Genomic DNA, 24,332 nt, shown 5'->3' on the forward strand with positions numbered 1-24,332 from the left:
TTAATTGCTAGCAAACTTTTAATTTCAAAATGGCGGCGGCCACTGGAAATACCACAAATTCCAATCTGTCGAACATTACGATTAAAAATATTCCATTTGTAAAGTTACGCAATGTTTCGTTAATTAAATTTCTATAAGAAATATGAAAATAACGAAAAAAATGACTATTAATGCCTAGCAAACCTTCTATTTCAAGATGGCACCGGCCATTAAAAATATAAATTCTAATATGTCGAACGTCACGATTAAAATTATTTTTTTACGTTACGCTATTAAATTTCTACAAAAATTATGAAAATAGATGGCGGCGGCCAGTGAAAATATAACAAATTCTAATCTGTCAAACGTTATGATTAAAAATATTTCGTTTCTTACGTGACGCAATGTTACGTTAAAAAATTTTCACAAGAAATATCAAAATAAAGAAATAAATAACTTTCAATTTCTAGCAAGCCTTTCATTTCGAAATAACGGCAACAATTATAAATATAAGAAACTAGTTAAGTAACGCTGTATCAGCGTGTAGTCGGAACGAAGCTGCTTGCACCTTTATTTTCTAGATTATGAAAGAAAAAAGAAACAAAGAATCATTCGTCCTCAACAATATATTTGATTTCTATTGGATCATTTAAAGGTACTGTACAAATATAAAATCAGAATAAGCCATTAATTAATTGCTATGCCAACGTCTCACGAAATTCTGGCTTTCACTACGGGCCTTGGACTTACAGATTGACTCTTAGCGATCTTTATTGTAACTCTTTAAAAATACTGAGTCAGTTATTTCTTTCACTCGACTCAATGTAACATAAGTAAGACCGATAGCTGTCTCTTTTTTCTCTACATCGATTTTTTGGAAGAGTTAATCCTAAGAGTATGCTAAGGTAAGGGGAAACTGTTTACGAGATCTCAATATACTGCCATCGTTCGAAGAACGTGTTCTGGGGATTATTGAAAACAGATTACCATAGATGAAAGGTCCCTGATAGCTATCGAATTTCAGATCAAGTAGGCTCGATTTCTTGTCGTAAGAATGTTCAGATCTGTATCAGAGAAATCACCCGAAGCTAGATGTTGTAAGACATCTGTGAAGGAACTATCTGCGCTATTTTAAGAATCAAATGGAAATGTAATGTAATGTCCCAACCAAACGGCTCATCTTTCTCGGGGTTTATCTCATTCAATCTTCTCTCGATCATGTAAAGCAGGCATGTCAAACACGCGGCCCGCCAACACATGGGTTGCGGCCCGCCGAGACTTTTTAAAAATTTTTAAATATCAAGCTTTGACGCTTGAAGTTGGAAAGTTTGAACTTTTTTGAACTGTACGATTCCCGTCCTTTTTGTGTTTGTTCGTTCCGTATTTCGTCCAACCAATTCAAATTGGTCGACGCTACGAAAGACGGTTGGATAACGGCCGCGGCTTTGAATCTACGAACGATGATTGGCCGGCGAACATCGTACGAGAGCGGACGTCGTGGAAGACTGCTACGCGCTGATTGGTCCATCAGCGATTGCTACAATCCGTATAAAAGGAAAGGTTTTGGCGCGAAAGTCAAGTTTTTGCTGGAACTTCAAGGCAGATGTTTATGTGCTCTACCGTAAGGTGTTTCGTCTACTATTGTCGTGACGAGTGGCGGGAGGAATGTTCCTAGTAACTGTATCCGAAGTATACGTCGCAAGGTGTCTTTTCGACGGATCTGTTCAGGAATAGTGACTTTTGGAACTTTGACTGTTTGTGTGAATCTACTTTGTAAACGTCGTAATTTTTGTGATTTGTAAATCTCGTAAACTTTGTAAGTTCATGTAACGCCAATAGTTGTCATAAACGTTTCGTTTAATTTGAAAAGAGGTATTTCAAATTTGACTAACTTCAAGAACAATGAGTAAGAAAAGGTAAGAAATACGTTGCAAAACTTCGTGAAGACAAATTGTCCGAATTGAAATCACTCCTTTAAAAACAAAGTGTATTCACTAAATTGTTGAAGACAATACAGCCGCTGTAAAAGTTAGTTATATATTATCACATTTAATCGCGAGCAGATCGAAACCATTTACCGAAGGGGAATTTATTAGTGAATGCTTAATTAAAGCGGCGGAAGTATTATGTCCAGCACAAAAAAAAAAAAAATGTAAAAGTGTAAGTTTAAGTCGAAATACTGTAGCTAGCAGAGTTGATGAAATAGCCGATAATTTGAGAAATCGGCACAATTCAACAATATCGACATTTCAAGCCTACTCTATTGCAATTGATGAAAGTACAGATATTCGAAATATCGCTCAGCTGGCCGTTTTTATTCGCGGATGCGATGTTAATTTAAAAATAAGTGAAGAACTTTTGGAAATCATTCCTATGCATAATACAACCACTGGAGCTGATATTTTTGACGCACTTATGGAAGTTTTGAAGAAGTATAAGTTACCGTTGGAAAAGTTGGTTTGTCTCGCAACTGATGGTGCACCTACCGTGACCGGTATTACTAAAGGAGTTGTTGCAAGATTAAAAGAAACGTGCAAACCAAGGTCCTAGAATATAAGGTTAGCTCATACAGCCGATTTAGCCACTTCCTGCCAGATTCCGGATATACGTCATCCCTAGTCGATCCGTGGTCGAGCGACTGCTTCACCACAGTAAGCGAGGGAAGAAAATTTTGAAATTTCACTATTTTTGTTACTTTATGCAGTGTTAAAACACTGCACAATCTTCGAAGGTAAATATATCTATCGTTATTACTATTATTAAACATAATTATGTCGATAAAAATCGTACGGAAGTAACAAAAGTGTTCCTAGAACTGTTTGATAATCTGTTGTTGTCTTTACTCTTCGTTCTGTAGAAATTACAGAATATGGTTACGGATAAAATATATTTATTACTAAAATACTTAAAAATACTAAGAATAGTTTTCTGCATGTATAAAAATAGTATCTGCACGATGAAACGACGACTACAAATAATAAGCTGGCCCCGTAACAGGGTGGTGACACTTTTAAGATAACTCGAGGTGTAAAAAAGAAATATTGTTTATTATTAATTAATATAACTTTTTAAAATATGCATATTTACGTAAAATGCTTAGAAATGCAAAATATAAAAATGTTGGTATTACTTTATTTTATCAACACCAACGTTTTTCTTCTTAATTATATTTATAATAAGAGACATACATGCTAGACATGTCCAAAACACATCGAATATATGAAGGGCAACTCATTTAAAAAACGCTATAAACAAAAAATCATAGGACTACTTACCGACTGTGCACCGCCATCGCTTTAGCTTGTTTTGGTCGTGGAGCTACACATTGGAGGGCGGACGCGCATACAGCGTGTCACGTGACCTGGATTCGACTTCAGTCGCTCACGTGACTACAGCTCTGACGCGTTTCCGGACAACTTTTTCTTGTGGCGGAAGAATTCGTTCTGTTTGCACTATACCTCGCAGGCGTCACGTGATAGAGTAAAGACACCCTACGGTGCCCACATTAATTAATAGCGGTGGCTCCGCCGGGCCGCTGTTTGTAGACATTTGCGAACGACGGTGAAAAAAAAGAGACGTCCGTAATATCGTGATCTATAATTTTAAAATATGCGTTTTTAGAGAGAAAATTTAAAAGATGGGTTCCAATAGCATCCAAAGTAGCTGCGAAAAAAACTCGAGACGACACTTATATATATTGACGTGCGTTTTCACAACTTGTAAATTTTCATTCATAAAACTACATAATGGACACAAAAACCCGCGTGGACAGCCCGCGGACCAGTTTGACGAACTTTGCTTAGTTACGCTTCCGTAACACCGTAACATTCTATAACGAAATTCACAAGCTAAGGTTTGACAACGACGATTTATTTTTCGAGATTAACTTGTTAAATAGAGAACAATCAAATTACTTTAAAATTCAGATTAAATGTTTATAACTATAAATTTATAAACACGTATGTTTTACATAGCCTAACTAATCCTTTAAATTTAAAAACGTAAAGTTATATAACAATAATTTATATGTAAGATGTGGATCAATAGGCTACTACATAAAGACTTTTCTGTTTGGTAATTTTTTGCTTAAAAACAACAGACGCAACACGCGTCAGAGCGAAGTTCTCACACCCAGTTTTTTTTTCCATTCCAATACCTCGCGGACCAATACTTTTGTGAATTAAAATAAAAGTAATGATAAGGCGGATCACAGTTTGAGTACGTCCAGTTAGACCTCCAGCGACTTTCTTTTAATTTCTTTTATGAATCGCACAAATTTTATTTCTTATCAGACTTTTCAATTAAACACGCAAATATCTGCAGCTTTTAACACCAAAAGGTATACAAAAATGATTCCATATTGAAAGAAATCGGAAGTAACGTAGTCGACAGAAAATTGCCAACCCGGATGTATTTAAAGAACGAATAACGTAACCTTTCTAGATATTTGGCTGAATTCTTAATGCCTAATGTAACGAAAACGTTTGCCTGGTAAAAGTTGTGCTCGATATCTAAAAAAGTTTGGTTATTCATTTTTTAGTAACGCCGGCTTAAAAACAAATCTTTAAACTTGGAAATTTTTCCTACTGCTTAGAGTCGAATAAAGTCGGATAAATGAAAGACTTCTGAACGCGTTAAGCGACAATCAATCCTAAAAAAACAGTAAAATCTTATAATTTACTTGTGGTTGTAGCATCCTTAAATCTTTTCTAGAGAATTACTCTTTTAAAAGAAATTTTGTAGAAAAAGTAGTGTATATTTTTAATATTTCTGTTAACGGTTAAACGTTTAAGAAAGGAATACAAACACAGCATTAAGTAACGCAAAACATGTATTATGTTACATAATTCATTTTTACATAAATATTTACATATACAAGCACCGTAATGCGAGTCCATTTCGAAAACTGCGCAGATAAATTTTTCTTGTACTGTGTAGACTCAGGAAATAACAAAAATGACACATTTTCATGAATTGCTCGTAAGCAAAACATAGAGAATACATTGAGGGAAAAATATTTTTTTTTTAATGATGTTAGTAAACTTGTAGGCCTTATACTAAATGAACAAGGAACAATATCGTCTGCTTGGATTAATTAAAGTATTTTCTTCAGCTATCACTATTCTAGCTGTACAGTACATATGACACACATGACAGTAATTCTCTCTTTAGGTAGGAGTAGCTGACCATTTACAGTCCAGCAGGGGATCTATTTCAGAATGAGTGTAAATAGAGTATAAAGTAATTAAATTTAAGTTGTATTTTCTTTAAGGTGACCAGATTTTAACATTTGTGAAGCGGGACAAAATTGACGGGGGAGTAGGAAGTTGTCTTCTTGAAAAAAATTGTTCTAGATCAAAATTTTATTATCAAAGAACGCAAAAATTGTATTGTTATATTTTTTTTAAATTTCAATGTATGTAAAATTTACAAATATAATAAATTTATATACTATTATAAATCTTTAAAAACTTCTTTTTTCGCATATTTCTCAGTCGAGTGAATTTTTTAGTAGATTGCTGTCGTTTAAAATGTCATTAAATTTTTCGCAAGAGTTTAAATTATATTTCACACATAATATGGCTTTCAAAGTCTCAACACTTAATTGTGATTAATCAGATATCCACGAAAGCGCCCTTATTAAACTTGTAAATAAAACAGTGTTAATCTAAAATTTTACATAGTTGTATCGAAGAATATTTACAGTATTATATTATGAAATGAAATTTTACTAGTAACGTCTAAAACTGTTTTAAAATGTATTTATTTTTATGTTTCAATAAATTTTCTTAACCATTTTCTATCTGAAATAAGATTTCTCCTTCTGAAGTAAATGTACTTTCTTCAGTTTACTAAAATGGTATTTTCTAAATGAATGAAATAAAATAAAACTAAGTTCGTACTTTAATATGTTGATACGCGCTTCTTATACTTAATCATTTAGTATAATCAGGGATGGGCAACCTTTTTCTATGTAACGGCCGTATTTAAAAACTTTTGAACTAACGTGAACCCCAAACGAGAGAAAAAAGAAATGCCAGTAAATCACAATTATTTATTAATATGTAATTATAAATTAGCATAGCCGCTTTTTAATATTTTTATAAACGATATTATAGAAACCATTCCCGAAAATAATAATATATTGTTGGCTAAATTAATTAAATATATAGTGAATAATAACTTTAGAATACATGAGAATAAAACAAAATATATTTATTTATCAAATAAGAACAAAAAAGTCAACTTAGATGATATACAAGTAAGAATTAATAATAAACGTATTCAAAGAGTTAATACCATAAAATATTTCGGTATTGAAATTGATGATAAATTACGATGGAACAATCGTATAAATAATCTAACATTGTCTTTATCTAGATTTATTGGAATATTGAAAAGAATAATGAGTTTCATAAATTTTGAGACTGTTTTGCGTTTATATCACGCTTGTATGGAACCCAAACTTCGATATGGTATTTCCGTATGGGATACTGCTTCTGGCTGGCAGGAAAGAATCTTATATATATTCATATTTCAAACATTTTTTTGAAGTTTAAATAAATGTTTGGCTTATATTACAGTTAAGAAGCTTAGTTATTAGTTATTATTCTTAATCTTAAGCTTAGTATAAGATTCTAGCTAATATTATTCTTAATCTTAACTCATCACTTATTATATAAGTGATAAGTTAAATAAACACTTTAGGACCTCTAACTATAACTGTCAATGGAATAAAGAATTTGATTCTACCAAGAGTTAAGCACTGTTTTGGCGAAATGCACCGATCTATCAACTGATGTATAACTGGAATTCTTTAAAAGGATATAAAGATCTGAGAACTTATGGGCAATTTAAACAAGTTGTTAAAAAATTGAACGATGTCTAATTTTGTGTATTATTTATTTTTGTTGTTCTTTTTTTGTTTTGTTGATTGTTTATTTTCTGTATATGTATTTTTGTTGACACTTGGAAAAGGCCAATGGCCATAAGTGTCGTTTTAGTTAAATAAACAAATAAATAAACATATACTGTACTTAATTTAGCTTCTAGAAATGATGTAAACGTAATATATCAGAAATATTTGGTTAAATATTAGTCACTGCTAGTTTTAAATTATTTTCGATGTGTCTGCTAGCCGGTTTCTTGTTTTAATTCTTACTAAATTCATTACGAAAAACTATTCACATGCAAAAGTTGTAGAAAATAACGTTGGAATTTTTGCTGCATACTTCCTTAAGCTGGGAAATTGATGTATTACAAATATTTTACACATTTTACGCGTCTAATTAGTCGAGTTCAAATTCCCAGAACTTGTAAAACTGTCAGTGGACCTTCAAAGGATTCCACTCATACGTTATAAAGGGTCTGTAATGAAGATTGACAGGTAGCTATGGGGTGTAAGAAAACAAATTTATTTTTCCAAATAATTTCAAAAGAAAATATTTTAATTAATCCAAGCAGACGATATTATTATTACGAGTTACACCCGCAATATTCTGATACCAATTTCATCAAAGAATTAACTGACAACAAATACTGTATACGTAACGATCGAAGATAAATTACAATATAATGTTCACATTAAACACTTCCCATATGGTCAAATTTTATAAAAATAATTTTATTTACAAGCTTAGGAATGCGTTTAAGCAAGACCTCGAATGGGATTTTAGTTAACCTCTGAATAACAGAAAAACGTAATTCTCGTGAGCATGTTTGTTCTTGTAAATCATTAACATTTTAACTATTGCGATAACAAATACCTATAAATTAATAATTATCATCTGTATTTTATCAATCGTCACCATTTCTGTGCTTCTCATAACCATGTAAGTTAAAAAATTTTACAAATTTTGTAACAGTGCAACTAAACAGTTACATGACAGAGTTGATAAGGGACTCGAAGTTCGAAAAATGCATACTCTAGGGGAAAAAATGTGATTTTCTAAAGCTTGTCCTGTTTCTAATTGATAGTATAATAAGTCTAGCGAGAAAGATCTATATTGCGCATTTTAAATAACTAAACTTTATAAAATAACGTGTTTTTAAAAAGACGCTCTTTTAAAAATAATTCTGTGTTGACGAGTCATTTCTCTTCGTCATTGTCATCCTTTGAAATAAAAAAAGTATCATATACGTATTTTGATTTTGAACTAATAGGAAAGGCATCTTGATTTGGCTTTCTTGGTTTGACGGCACGATTATAACAAACAGTATCGTGTAACTTCTTACGTTCGAGTCGTGTATTGTCTGCCACTTAATACATGTTTGAAATAGTTTTTAATTACTTTGCTTATTTATGATATTTAAATAAAAATGTGAGTTTTACTCCTTCCACCTTTTCCTAGCCAAAATTGTAATTTTTTCGATCACCGATATGAAATTTCGTTATGCATTGTTCCCGTGAGTGAAGCTGTATCTTACCAAACAAAGATATTAATTACAATATTCATTGGGCTAGTCCATGGTTAGATTTTTTATTCCTATTACTTTTATCTTTTTTAGGTGAAATATAAAGGTGTACCGTTTAGTAACGAAATAGTTTTATTGTCGGCATATTCTTATCCACGTTCTAAACTAGACTTATTATATCAGTCGAATAGGAATTACACGATATTCAGGAAGTCGTCATTTTTTATTTCATTTATACATCTTTAATTTTAACATTATCAATCATAAATTGATTTGTTTATGATAACTATAACTTATTTTATAATATGCGATTCATAAAAGAAATTAAAAGAAAGTCGCTCGCGGTCTAACTGGACGTACTCAAACTGTGATCCGCCTTATCATTACTTTTATTTTAATTCACAAAAGTATTGGTCCGCGAGGTATTGGAATGGAAAAAAAAACTGGGTGTGAGAACTTCGCTCTGACGCGTGTTGCGTCTGTTGTTTTTAAGCAAAACATTACCAAACAGAAAAGTCTTTATGTAGTAGCCTATTGATCCACATCTTACATATAAATTATTGTTATATAACTTTACGTTTTTAAATTTAAAGGATTAGTTAGGCTATGTAAAACATACGTGTTTATAAATTTATAGTTATAAACATTTAATCTGAATTTTAAAGTAATTTGATTGTCCTCTATTTAACAAGTTAATCTCGAAAAATAAATCGTCGTTGTCAAACCTTAGCTTGTGAATTTCGTTATAGAATGTTACGGTGTTACGGAAGCGTAACTAAGCAAAGTTCATCAAACTGGTCCGCGGGCTGTCCACGCGGGTTTTTGTGTCCATTATGTAGTTTTATGAATGAAAATTTACAAGTTGTGAAAACGCACGTCAATATATATAAGTGTCGTCTCGAGTTTTTTTCGCAGCTACTTTGGATGCTATTGGAACCCATCTTTTAAATTTTCTCTCTAAAAACGCATATTTTAAAATTATAGATCACGATATTACGGACGTCTCTTTTTTTTCACCATCGTTCGCAAATGTCTACAAACAGCGGCCCGGCGGAGCCACCGCTATTAATTAATGTGGGCACCGTAGGGTGTCTTTACTCTATCACGTGACGCCTGCGAGGTATAGTGCAAACAGAACGAATTTTTCCGCCACAAGAAAAAGTTGTCTGGAAACGCGTCAGAGTTGTAGTCACGTGAGCGACTGAAGTCGAATCCAGGTCACGTGACACGCTGTGTGCGCGTCCGCCCTCCAATGTGTAGCTCCACGACCAAAACAAGCTAAAGCGATGGCGGTGCACAGTCGGTAAGTAGTCCTATGATTTTTTGTTTATAGCGTTTTTTAAATGAGTTGCCCTTCATATATTCGATGTGTTTTGGACATGTCTAGCATGTATGTCTCTATTATAAATATAATTAAAAAGAAAATACGTTGATGTCTATAGAAATGCAAAATACCAAAATGTTTTATATATTTAGTATAAATTTATTGTAGTGTTGTTTATTCGTATAATAATTTTTATGTAAGAAATGTTAATACTACTTTTTACCACTTTAGAATATTATATCTTAATTAAACTTAGACTTATTTGGAAAAATAAAAAAATACCTAAATTTTATTATTATTTCTTTTAGATGCCAAGAGCAACATGTGCTGTTGCAACTTGTAATAAAAGCTATTGTAAAACAAAGTTATTAAACAGGAAAGTTAGTTATTTTACATTTCCTAAAGATCCAATAATAAGGAGAAAATGGATCCATAATTGTAAAAGAAAAGATAAATTTAATCCTGATTCTTGTCATGTTTGCTCTGATCATTTCACAGAAAATGATTTTGAGAGAAATTTAAAAGCCGAATTATTAGGTTTATTGGCAAGACCTAAACTAAAGAAAACTTCTTTACCGACAGTAAATTTAGGAAATATAGAAAATGAAAATATTAAGCAGTCAAATGAAAGAAAGAATCGTTTATTAAAAAAAAAGAAAGAAAAAACCTGATAGAAAAACTTTTAGATGTAAATAAACAGGATAAACCAGAAGAATCTCTTAACAAATGTAACAATTGTAAAACTTTAGAAGATCTTAATTTTAAATTTAAACATGAAAATTCTATTTTAAAAATGAAGATTAAACATATTGAGATAAGAATGCAAGCAATCCAAAGAAATCTGAAATTGTTGAAAAGTAAAACTGTCATCATTCAAAAAGAACATGAAAAATTGAAAAAAATAAAAAAAGATTTTGTTATATCAATATTGAAAGGTACCTTTACAGAAACACAAATATATAATCTGCTGGAGAGAAAAAAGAAAATTAAATGGAAGAAAGAAGATATGAATTTGGCATTTACTTTGAGATATTTAAGCATAAGATCATATTTATACTTAAGAAATCAAATGAATATCCCGTTACCTGCAGTTTCGACACTTCGACAATGGGCTTCAAAAATAAATCTTTGTCAAGGCATATTAAATGATGTTATAAACATCATGAAAATTAAAGGCTTTGAACTTTCAGAAGAGGAAAAACTTAGTTCTTCAGTTTGATGAGATGAAGGTAAATACTGTATATACTGTACTCATATTGATAAAACCACATAATTCAATAATTATTTTAATTTTCTGTTTTAACATTTTACTGATATTTCAGGTAAGGAGTCTATATATGAATATGATAAAGTGAAGGATAAATTTATTGGACCCAATAATCAAGTTTTAGTAATGATGGCAAGAGGACTATTTGCATCATGGAAACAACCAGTTTACTTGGATTTTGATGTTAAAATGAAAAAAAAAAAACTGTTATTTACTGTTATTTCAAAACTTTTTGATGCAGGATTTACTGTTGTTGCTGTTGTTAGTGACTGTGGTGGACAAAATATAGGATTATGGAAGGAATTAGGGATAAATATATTCAATACTAAATTTATACATCCATCTAATGGAAATAATATATACTATTTTCTAACTCTACAGCTATTGCTATTAAAAGATATATTAAAACTGAAAATGCCTTAGCAGCTTATGAATTTATATCATCAGTTAATGCATGGTTTGATGTTATGAATAGTTCAACACCCAATTTTCATTACAAAATTGATTATCCCTCCAAATGTGCTTATGGCATTAACATAACTGAACAAAATAATATACTTGATAATACTTACACATCTCATACTTTCAATTATTCTGTATCTAAACAATCACTTCAAACATTTCAAAAAAGAATGCTTATATCTATTAAATCTATCAAAGATTTATTTTTCGACCTTAGTTCAAAATTTCCTAAATACCATTATATCTTAACATGTAAAGTAAATCAGGATTCTTTAGAAAACCTATTTTCACAGATTCAAACTCGAGGTGGTTTATGCGATCATCCTAGACCACTCGAAGTAATATATAGAGTAAGAATGATAATTTTAGGCAAATCACCAGGAATATTGCAAAATAAATTAAACACAGACGATCAGATAGTTGAAAATTATTTAATAAATGAAATGTTTGAAGAGGCAGATTTACTGCAAGAAGTTTCAGATATGTCTAGTTCTAAAGAACAAGGAATATCTGAAAATTTATGCAATGTAAATGATGATGATTTATGTGAGATATCTCAGGAAAATGTAGAATTAAAAAATGATGGATTACAATATTTAGCAGGATGGATTGTGAGAAAATACAAAAAAAAAAAAAAAATAAATATATAAAATATTAAAAAAATTTTGTACCTGATTTAATTGTTTTTACATAACACTTAATTTGTATATATTGATATCAATAATATGTTTATAACATAAAAAATTGTTCTTTTTATGTTATAAACGTCTTGCACGTCGCTTTCAACAATTGCATTGTTACGTCACACTTCCATTATTACGTAACAGTAAGGCTTGGTTCCATTGTTGATGGAAGTGTTAAGCCTTAATGCTGTCCCTCTCCCCCGTGGGGAGGAATTTCGAAAAATCCCTTCTTAGTGTGCGTTCTCGTGACGTACCCTGTGTACCAAATTTCAACTTTCAACTCCTTACCGTTTGGGCTCTGCGCTGATTATTATTATTATCAACTCGTCTCGAATATATATGTAGATTCTTATCTGTCGAACGTTACGGTAAAGAATATTTCGTTTTTTACGTTACTCTACAAATATTTTTACAAGAAACATGAAAATAGCGAAACAAATAACTATTATTTGCTAGCGAACTTTCAACTTTAAACTGGCGGTGGCCAATGGAATTACAGGTACTCCTCACTTTACGACCAAGTTCCGATCCGACGACTACGTCGTTAAGCGAGGAGCTTGCGTCAGAAATATAGGATCATTGTAAAGTTATACAAATTATGCCACAAACTTCAAATTTATTGATAAAAAGACAAATATAGTATGCTATTAGCCTATTATAGTACTATAAGACTGGCGCCGGATGGCCGAGCGGTCAAGGTGGCAGCCTACCGCTCTGGGGGACCCGGGATCGAATCCGAACGGGTCGAAAAATCCCCAGGAATTTTTCGGGGGGTGGTCCGTTCGGATATGTCGGGCCCCGTCCCTCACTACCCGGTCGCCCCATTGTGGGCCTGGCCGAACCCATAATGGGCCTACTAAAAGAGGCCCTCTTAGTGCCCACAGGGCGGAAAGAGTTTAAAAAAAAAAGTACTATAAGACTATTATAGTACGCTAAGTGCGCATGTCACCATCCGACACTGAAGCTGAGAAAGGGAATTCCCGGAATTGCAGATCGAAACTCAATTGGTCGTAAAGTGATGGCAGTGGAGCCTGTATAATAAATTCTAATCTGTGGAATGTTTCGATATAATAATAACTAATTCTATATTTATCAAAATATTTGTACGATATATTGTGTAATCTGCCAAAATATTACATTTATATCTGAAGCAATTATTCTCAAGAAAGAAACTTTTGCGATTTTTTGCTTCATTTCTCATTCGAAAATCGCCCACTTACAACAAAGAAAGTGAAACAATGGAAAAATGTATTGTTGCGTTTCGCGTAACGATCAAGCCAATTTAGTAAAAATACCTGATTATTTTTAATTCAACAAACATCGAAATAGCGTAAAAATAATTTTTAATTTCTAGCGGACATTCTATTTCAAGATGGCGGCGGCTATTAAAAATATAACAAATTCTAATTTTCAAACGTTACGATTAAAATTTCTTTTATTCTCACGTTACGCTATTAAATGTCAACAAGAAATATGAAAACAACGAAAAAAATGACTTCAAATTTCTAGAAAAATTTCTATTTCAAGATGGCAGCGGCCATTTAAAATATAACAAATTCTAATCTGTCGAACGTTACGATGAAAAGCATTTCGTTTCTTATGTGATGCAATGTTACGCTAAAAAAAATTTTACAAGAAATATGAAAATAGCGAAAAATATTAGTTTTAATTTTTATCGATCTTTCCATTCCAAGATAACAGCGCACATTGAAAATATAACAAATTTTGGAATGTCTAACGTTACGATAAAAAATGTTTCGTTTCTTGCGTGACGCAATGTTACGTTAAAAAGTTTCACAAGAAATATTAAAATAAAGAAATAAATAACTTTCAATTTTCAGCGAGCTTTTCATTTCAAAATGGCGGCGGCGATTATAAATATAAAAAATTCTTATCTGACGAAATTTTCTTTACCGTAACGTAAAGAATATTTCGTTTTTTACGTTACGCTACAAATACTTTTACAAGAAACATAAAAACTTCGAAAAAAATAACTATTATTTGCTAGCGAACTTTCAACTTTAAACTGGCTGTGGCCAATGGACACCGCCAGTTTATAACAAATTCTAATCTGTATAACGTTTCGATAAATAATATTGCTATTTTTATAAAACTAATTCTATATTTATCAAAATATTTGTACGATATATTGTGTAATCTGCCAAAATATTACTCACATTTATATCTGAAGCAATTATTCTCAAGAAATAAAGCAAAAAATCGCAAAAGTTTCTTTCTCATTCGAAAATCGCCCACTTACAACAAAGAAAGTGAAACAATGGAAAAATGTATTGTTGCCGATATTGTTGCGTTTCGCAAACGATTAAGCCGATTTAGTAAAAATACCTGATTATTTTTAATTCAATGCGTATTTTGAATTTATTTTCGTTTTAATGATTTTTATTTTTTAAAGCTTATTCTGCAATGACAGAACAATCGAAAAAGGGCTTTTTACATGCTATATAAAGTAAACTCTTTAAAGTATTTGCAGGAGATAATAACTTTCTTCATTTAGGAACTTTCTCTTGCACATGTAACAATTTTATTTATTATTATATAAAAATTAATAAATTTATAAAAATATATTAAAAAGAAGGGAACAATAGAAATATATATTTCAACATTATTCATAATATTATTTTATAATAAAAAAATTCTAGAATGCTTTCAATATGAAGATGGCGGTGGCCATTCAAACCATAACAAATTCTAATCTGTCGAACGTTACGAATAAAAATATTTCGTTTCTTACGTTACGCGGACTAATTAAATTTCTATAAAAAGTATCGATATAAATAGAAAATATCCTGTGATTTCTAGCAAATTTTCTATTTCAAGATGGCGGCGTTCATAAAAAATATTACAAATTCTTATCTGTGGTTAAGAATATTTCGTTTCGTACATTACGCAACAGAAATTTTTACATGTATTAAAAAAAATAACGTAAAAAATAACTTTTCATTTTAAAACGGTTTCCGTTTAAAACGGAAACCGTTTTAAAACGGAAACGGAAACGGCAAATAAAAAAATATAACAAATTCTTATCTGTCGAACGTTACGATTAAAAATATTTCATTTTTTACGTTACGCAATGTTTCGCTATTTAAATTTCTACAAGAAATATCCATATAAAAATAAACAATTTCTTCATTTCTAGAATACTTTTATATTTCAAGATGGCGGCGGCCATTAAAAATATAACAAACTAGCATGTAGGCCCGGCGTTGCTCAAGCAAAAGTAACGATAGCGAAGATTAAGATTATTACGTTATAGTCACAAAAAAAAAGTAATTTCATCAACAAACTAAGTATTTCTAAAGAAAGATCGAATTTGAAAATCGAATGTTCTAATATTGTTCGCAAAAGCAAAATTTTATAACAAAAATAAATCAGATTTATTTTTGTTATAAAATTTTGCTTTTACAGATTTTTAGTTTTGCACACAGTAGAAAAATCTAGAATTACAATTTTGTCTATTGTAATAATATTAGTCGTTGCCAGAGAGTGCTATAAAGCAGAGTAAAGTCTGTAAATTTGAAAACTATAAAAATAAATTTATATTTCTCAAAAATAAAAAAAAATTTAAAAGTCGCTATTTTTGGCTGATTTGTTTGCAGTCGCCGCTACGTCGGTATGTCCCTCTAGAAGTCGCTATTGTGGCGACAAGTCGCCACGGTTGAAAACACTGCCTATATTCGCCAAATCATATGTTTGCTAAGCGTTAAGTTTCTGCCGAATTTGTTTTCAGTGCCGTGGTAAACATAAATTACGTAAATTTGAAATTCGCATAAAATATCTTTTTTCATAATTTAATAAATGAAAAGTTTATTATTATCATTTTTTTTAATAAGAAAAGTTTTTAACGCAGAGCGGTAAAAATTCTCCGCGGACCGGTGGTTGAGAAATGTTGCCCTAGACCAGCGGTTCCCAACCTTTTTCGTTAGCGTACCCCCGTGGCATTTCCACCGAGCAACAGATGCGCAAATCTCGCGCACTTCCTGTTTGTAGAGAGTGTCGCCATTTTGAATTTTATTTGACTCGGTTCTCGGTCCTCTGAGTACCTACAAGTCTGGTTTTCTTTTTTGCGCACGTGATTTGGGCACTTAATACTCTGTGCCAAATTGCAACTTCTGACATGTACTCCTTTATACCTCTATGCTGGTAACACAGCAGGCAGTACGATTTTATAAACATGACATAGTCTTGCCAATAACAAAATAATAAAAATACTGAATAAATAATGAAAAAAATTACCGCTTGTAGAGAAAATCCGGAGAAACTAGCTATGTCTTCTTTTTCCTTGCTAACAATAAAAAATACTTTTTATAAACAAAAAAATACTTTTTTCAAACAACACGTGGGGATATTGTTGAAAGATAATAATAATAATAACGGTAACACACCCCACCATCAAAAGTCCGTAGCATAATCACTAATCACGCATAATGGTATCCCCACTACTATTGACCGACTGCACAACATTTATTGATCTGTTGCATTGTACAGTACAATCGGCAGCATAAGTTTTTATTTCTATTTTTGCATTTGAAATGTATAATAAAGTCTGTGATTGTTGCAAGGAACATTTTTACCTAATAATTTTGTAATACTATTAATTTGTGATACATAATATATTATTTTTTCTGCCATAATAACTAACTTTTTTCCCAACGATTCCCAACCCAGGGGTACGCGTACCCCGGGTTGGAATCGCTGGCCTAGATCAAAGACATAACAGCGCAGTGGCGTAGCGTGGGTGTCAGCCGTCCGGGGCGGAGGAAAATTTCGCCGCCCCCTTATTTAGGTATTTTTACAAGATATTATTATTTATCGTAAAATTTTGCCGCTCCCTAAAAGTGCCGCCCGGGGCGGGCCGCCCCTGCCGCCCCCACTACGCTACGCCACTGTAACAGCGAGCTTGAGGCCGAAGTTTTAAATGCGAAAACGTGTACGTCGGACGTTCAGCGCCGCTTTCCTGTAAGCGTAGAAGTTTGACAGTGGCGTTTGGAATGTCGAGCATGATTCCACTGACTTTCCAAACGCCATTGTCAAACTTCTAGGCTTACAGGAAAGCGGCGCTGAACGTCCGACGTACAGGTTTTCGCGTTTAAAACTTTGGCCTCAACCTCGCTAATCTCAAGACACGTAAACCTTTATAATTACTTAAATTACTCGAATTTAACAAAAATAACAAATTACGACATTAAATTATAAAAAATATTTTAAAATTAATTTAAATAAATGACTCATTCTTCAAGTTACGTAATGTAAAGACGAATTAGACCTTTAAACTTATAACAAACGCTTTCGTTCTTGATTAAAATAATAATCTATTTAGAGAGATAAAAAAATAAACGCCTTCAATTTTTTCTAGAACGTTATTGAAGATAATGCCTTGTGGAAGCGAATTAAGTAAAGATCCACCTGATATTGAGGTAATTTTGGTTACTATTACTTAATATGCTTCATAATTAGAAATGTGAAAAACATATTTGCAATATTTTATATTATATTTTAGGGGGATACTATAGATTACCCCCTATGGAATTTCGCGACTTCGAGTATATATCTGAACTGAGGAGACCGAGACGAGTTCAACGATACCCTACTTTTGGACCGGAGACGAAAAATAAAAAAGTTATCATACTTTTTTCGGCGATCGCGCGATGATAGGGAGTCGCGTCGCTCTCCGCTAAGTCGGCCTCGCTATCGCGATCGGGAGTCCCGTCGCTTGCCGTTAAAATTGCCTTTAGTAGACGTTTCCCCTCTTTTTTTACTTTGTTCAAGAACTACCGTGAATCGATCACTAGTTTAGCACATGGCGGCGTGTGGTGGCGCCCATACGAGAGGTCAGTCGGGCCGCCATGTTCGCTGCCATAAGTAACATTAACCGAAATGGCGATCGCGCGATGATCGGAAGTCGCCGTAGCTCTCCGACCGTCATGGTTTGCAGACTTTACCGCAAGATGGCAGTACTAGCAACTATGGTGCCGTCTTCATGAGAGCATTAAAAAAGTATGGTAAGTGAAAAAGTATGATAACTTGTTTATTTTTCGTCTCCGGTCCAAAAGTAGGGTACCGTTGAACTCGTTTCGGTCCCCTGAGTTCCAATATATAATCAAAGTCCTGAAATTCCATAGGGGGTAATCTATAGTACACCCTATTTTAGTTATTTATAAATTAATTATGAAATAATTAACTTGATATATTAATTGAAGCTGTTATTGTCTAAAACAGGGATCTCAAACACAAACACAACAAAGGACCAGTCAAATAGATATATATATCAGATACCAGCTGTATTTATTATTTTTTGGTAAACCAAAACATACTGTAAACTAAAAACAATGCTCTAACAAAGGCCCTTTTGTTGCCTAGAGTTATGTTTTGAAAGGATCAAATGATTACAATTGGTGAAATTGATTACCATAATTATGTAATTTTCAAGTAAATAATTTTGGTAATCAATTTATTAAATGTCATTCATTAAATTTATCTTTTACAATTATTTGTTTAATGAAATGAATTAGTGGTAATAATTTATAAAACTAATTTATATAGGCTTATAAAATAATTTAGATTAAAACTTTTTGTACTTTTCATTAAAAAAACAATAGCCTATAGCATATAACTGTAATAAATTTTAAAGTACTCACAAAATTTGTTCTCAGAGTATTCTTGCTCTCAATCCAAAAACACCAAAATATGCTAATGTTGTACCTACAGCCAAAACCAAAATTGCAAAAACTCATTGGAAAAGGAATCATGATAAACGATGCAGTGTAAGTAACATTTTTAAATTTTACAAGAGAATTCAATATCAATATACAATACTTAAGAATATTTTCTGAAATTTATAAATTTAAACTCTATATTTCAAAAATAAATTATTTTTTAAATATTTTTTTTAGTCATACAGATCTTTATATAAAAATTTTGATGATATAAAGCACACAACTTTAAGTGAAAGAGGAGCACTTAGAGAGGCTGCAAGGTATATCTTAATTAATGTTTAAAAAGTGAAAAAATTATTAATGTATAAATTAAATTTACTTAAATTTATTGGTTAAAACAATTAATTTGTTTTATTACTTATGTCACCTGTTATTTTATATCTTTTATCATATTGATGACTTTTAATGTGTCATATCTTCTTTGTCTTTGCTTTTTCCCATATTTATATGGGGTAAGCATTTCCATCTTTAATCTGCCTTCTCTACTTTCTCTTCAGGGTGTCCTCTCTCCTAAATCCTCTCCATCTTGTCTCACATCTTGGCTTTGGTTTATCCATTATTCCAATTAGTTTTACAGCCAGTTGCCCTTCTTGACATCAACTCTCACCATTTACCTGGACTTGGGATTGACACCTAATGAGGCTGGCTTGTCCCCTTTGATGACTGGTTTTCTTTTAATGAATCATATAAATATCTTAATTCAAAGTCTGCTTTATTTTATGATGCTATCTTTTATTATGTTAATAGAACAAATATTTACAGAAGACCACCTTCAAAAGAAGCATCTTCTGCAGCTATATATTTTGCCAGTGTTCATACCACAGTCATACAGCCCATTTTGCATTATTTTCTTGATAGTTATTAAGGTTGCCAGACAAAGTGCTGCCAAGAGGGGAGCTGGAGATTTTTTCCCCAGATCCAGAAAAAAGTTAGGGCCCTGTAGTGGTTCCTACCTCTATAAAATTCATGTTATTTTTACTAACATAAAATATCTTTAAAACTGCCTTTTATTAATAAAGAAACATCATTCTATGTATTTCATTTGTTTAAAAAAAAAAATGGCTAAAGGGGCCTGCTCTACCCCTGGGTCATGTACCAGTTCTAGATGGCCTTGGCCAGACATCTTTTATGTTGAAGGACAGTTCTTTATTTTATGTTGTTTGAATCAAGAAAGGATGCAATTTATCCTTTATTTTCATTTTCACCAGCTGTATTTTATATGGAAATGATGGATTTTTGCACAAGCTTATGCTTATCCTTACATATTAATCCATATTCTTCCCCATAGAAATATATTGTTTGCCACTTAATATTTTAAATTCTAAATGAAACTAAAATTTGCAAATGTTTACAGTCTGATTTAAATGTTATATTTTTCATACTAAGTCTAAAAAGTATGAATGTTATTATTAACTAAAAAGTCATTCAATTTTACTTTTCTTGGTGGGATGGGGTGGAATGAAAGTTTGAGAATGGTAGCATTAATCATTTTAAGTATCCTTTAATTCAGTTATATCAACTGCATTTAAGGTGCCACTTAAGTGCAGTTGACATAACCCTTTTTCAGTCTTCTGTTGATTTGAATCTTTGACCTTTTAGCAGTGGTGTAGCGAGGGGGGCAAGGGGGTCTATCATGCTCCGGGTGCCACTCGCAGAGGGGCGCCCAAATGGTCTCCAAGACAAACTATGTGTTTCTGGAGGGGGAGGGGTCGCCAATAAAGTGTCATGCCCTGGGTGCCAGTTATGTTTGCTACGTCACTGTCTTTTAGTAGAACTTTCATTTTGGTGAAGACATGAAAGTTTTCAGGAACAAGATAGAATAGAAAAACATGTCATTATACTAAATTTAATACAGCTTATGCAACTATACCGAGCCATATGTTTAGTTTTATGCTTGATACCCACACACAAATTCAACATTTGAAAGTTTAATTAAAACAATATTAATCACTGAAGTATTAAATATAAAATCAGAATATTTTTGAAATTGTGAATTATATCAATTTATTAAACTTTTATCATTTAATAGTGAGTTTGTGTATGCTATTGCTATATTCAATGTGATCTGTTTCTTTTAACTTAGCTTGTCTGTTTTATATTTTAAGGATTAGTGAACTTATAAAAATAATTTATTTCTCCATATTATATTTAAAGCATTAAATCATTACTTTCTTTACACATAATACACATGTGTAAGAAAAGTTGCAATATATAAAAAAGCTCTATTTTACTTAATGAAGTTAATTTTATTTAATAGATGCTTGAAATGTGCTGATGCACCTTGTCAAAAAGGATGCCCAACACAAATTGATATAAAAGCTTTTATTAGCAGTATTTCTACAAAAGTAAGTATTCAAACTTTTTATAAATTTATATTAAAATATTTACGTCTAAATATAAATACGGTAAGAACAGAAAAAGAACATAAGATATGATGACATTAAGAACAAGCATTCCAGAATTCTGGGACATTGTTCTTAATGTTATGTTCAATTGGTCTGAAGATGGAACATAACAGTCCTAAAAACATTTAACTGAACAGAGAACTTTCTTGGACCTCTTGATTTGAATTGCTAGTAAGTTAGTATAATTAATAAATATTATTTAAAAATTAAATATTTATAAAGAATGATTAATAAATGTTATAAATAACATTATAAAGGAGAAAATCAGTAAAATGATATCACAATCATTTTATAAAATTTTTTTATTTATAATAATCTAAATATATTCAAAACTATCATAACTAAGGTTTTAAACTTCTTTATGGGGAATCACAATATAATTTATTGTGTAATATACCCTGTAAGCCAAATTCTTGCAAGGTCTCTCTGGTCACTCAAAAAATCCAGTTACAACTGATCAAATATCTTTATTTTTTCTTTTCAGAAAAACATAATTTATGAATTTTGGATTGAAGTGTAATTAACACTTCATACACATAGTAAAACTTTGCTATTTTAAATTTACTTGCTATTTTCATTATAACAGAATTATTATGGAGCTGCCAAAGCCATACTTTCTGACAACCCATTAGGACTTACTTGTGGTATGGTATGTCCAACTAGTGATCTGTGTGTAGGTGGTTGCAATTTATATGCTTCAGAAGAAGGACCAATCAATATTGGTGGATTACAACATTTTGCTACAGAGGTAATAAAATTGATATCAAACTATTTTATTTTTTAACTTTGAATTTTGATGCTCATAGGAACAAAACTTATTTTAAATGCAATCTTTTCAAAATTTTGATTCATTAGGATTGTTTTTATTGGACTGAAATTTTCAAATTGCAGACCTATAGATTCTTACTGTTGTTCATCTATTCATCTGTCCATCCATTCTTCCTCAGTCTCAAGAATGGAGTTATTTAGAAGAAAACTTAGACCAGATATGGAAAGCTTAGGGGTCAAAGGCTCCGATTAACTGTATACAAACTTCTGGTCTGGACCATAAGTCATATGATTTTTTAAATTAAAATATGATTAAAAATTATAGCCTGGCATTAGAATGATATCACAATATGTACTTGTGATATGATTTTTATATATTGCTTTATAATATTTTTATATGTTAGTTATGAAAACAGACATCACATTAAATAAATATATTATTAATGTGATGAATTTATAAATTTTCAATATTTATATTTTAGAAACATTAAATTCTTTATTCAATCTGTAATGCAATTAGTTGGTAAAAATAATTTTTTATATTTTTATTATTACTTAGGTTTTTAAAGAAATGAATGTTCCTCAAATAGTATCTCCAGACATTGTGAATTCCACTAGTTATAATTCAAAAATTGCATTAATTGGATGTGGACCTGCAAGCTTGAGTTGTGCTACTTTTATTGCAAGATTAGGTTACACAGATATAACAATATTTGAAAAAAGTGATTGTCTGGGTGGTCTTAGGTATTATCATAATAGTTATTTAAAATTAATTTTCTTAATTTAATTAAAATAAAATGTAATAATCAATTATATTTGTTCTCTGATAATTACAAGTAAAATGCCATTGCTTAAATAACAACAAAAATCAATTCTAAATAATTTATTTTATTTTTCTAATTTATTTTTATATAAGTATATTATAAAAAGAAGCTTAAAATTATTATAATAAATAAGTTTAAAATTATAAAAAATGATAATGAGATGATCAGTTTGAATAGAAAGATAAAATTTTAATTTAGTGTATTTTTTAAATACATTTAGAATGTTTTTAGTTGATAGATGTAAATAGATGATCTTTATTGAATACAGTTAAAATTTTTAACATATTTCATTAAATATCTACTTTTTAATCTAGTTCCACAGAAATTCCACAATACAGATTACCTTTTAATGCCGTAGCATTTGAATTAAAATTAGTTCAAGATCTTGGTGTAAAGGTAAAAATATTTTATATACTTCTCCAAATGTAGTAATATTCAATAAAATATATAATTTCAAATGATTTTCTATCATAAACACAGAAAATTAAGTAATGTAAATGTAAAAATTATCTTTAGTTTATTTGTTGCATATTTACTTATTTTTTGTGGTATATTTAAAGAATTGAGGAACTACAGTATTTACTAAATATATCAATCAACTAATCTAGTTTTATTGTTTTAGATTATTACTAATAAAACATTAGGCAGAGACTTTTCTTTAATTTCATTAAAGAATGATGGCTTTAAAGTGGTTTTTGTTGGAATTGGTAAGCCTTCTTATATTACAATTTTACAAAAACTATATATTAGAATGTTGATGAATTTATACATCAATATTAGTACAATACTTTGGTATAATATACATAGAACTGAAATATTAGTTTTTGAAGTAGAAACAATATTTAATATAAACAATACTTTTAAATTAAAATCCTTGCTTAAAGTGCTTTATTAACTAATAAAACTAATATTTCATTACTTGAATAAATAATTATGATACAACTTGATGGCAGGTGTCCACAGATTACTTATCAGATACTATTAAAAAAAATTTTTTAATGCAAATATAAATTTATTCATTCATTAACAAATTCATGTTACACTCACTATTCCTAGTTGAATTTAATAAAAGTAGTTTTATTTTATGAAGGGGGTGTATTTTTGTGCTTTGATACAGCAAAGGCTGCTTTTACCATTAGGTCAACCTAGATGATTGCCTCAGGATGCCAAGATATGAAATACCAGCTTTATTCATAAACAAAGAAAAGATAATCATTGAATCTTGTTGCTTTTTTAATTCTAGAAAAATATGGTCTAAGTTAATATTAAATAAATTTTATTTGATATATATAATATATATCAAAACTGTAAATAAATATATTTAGTATTTTAATTTAATTTATATATTCTCAGAAATAATAGCAAGACAAATTCCAGAAATACTTCATTACATGTCCAATCCTGTCATACACATGAAAAATAATTTAGAAAATAGTGTTCTAAATGTATTTATTGCTCTGATAATTTTTGT

The 24,332-nt window shown here is 30.8% G+C and overlaps 2 protein-coding genes across 2 annotated transcripts in view; one reads left to right on the plus strand and one right to left on the minus strand.

Moving 5' to 3' along the window:
- LOC136985300 (23 kDa integral membrane protein-like) overlaps positions 1–17,795 on the minus strand; it is a 37,725-nt gene extending 19,930 nt beyond the window's left edge. The window contains exon 1 of the mRNA XM_067282550.1: positions 17,778–17,795. The gene's annotated coding sequence lies outside the window, so the exon portion shown is untranslated. The remainder of the gene's footprint in view (positions 1–17,777) is intronic.
- Positions 17,438–24,332, plus strand: part of su(r) (dihydropyrimidine dehydrogenase su(r)) — a 37,528-nt gene continuing 30,633 nt past the window's right edge. The window contains exons 1-8 of the mRNA XM_067282547.1: positions 17,438–17,565; positions 18,802–18,912; positions 19,042–19,124; positions 21,122–21,209; positions 21,856–22,017; positions 22,597–22,781; positions 23,176–23,257; positions 23,484–23,568. Coding sequence (XP_067138648.1) covers positions 17,521–17,565; positions 18,802–18,912; positions 19,042–19,124; positions 21,122–21,209; positions 21,856–22,017; positions 22,597–22,781; positions 23,176–23,257; positions 23,484–23,568 — 841 coding nt within the window. The 5' untranslated portion in view covers positions 17,438–17,520. The remainder of the gene's footprint in view (positions 17,566–18,801; positions 18,913–19,041; positions 19,125–21,121; positions 21,210–21,855; positions 22,018–22,596; positions 22,782–23,175; positions 23,258–23,483; positions 23,569–24,332) is intronic.

The sequence above is a fragment of the Centruroides vittatus genome, unplaced genomic scaffold (genome assembly GCF_030686945.1).
Source record: "Centruroides vittatus isolate TY-2023 unplaced genomic scaffold, ASM3068694v2 contig_958, whole genome shotgun sequence".
NCBI lineage: Eukaryota > Metazoa > Arthropoda > Arachnida > Scorpiones > Buthidae > Centruroides > Centruroides vittatus.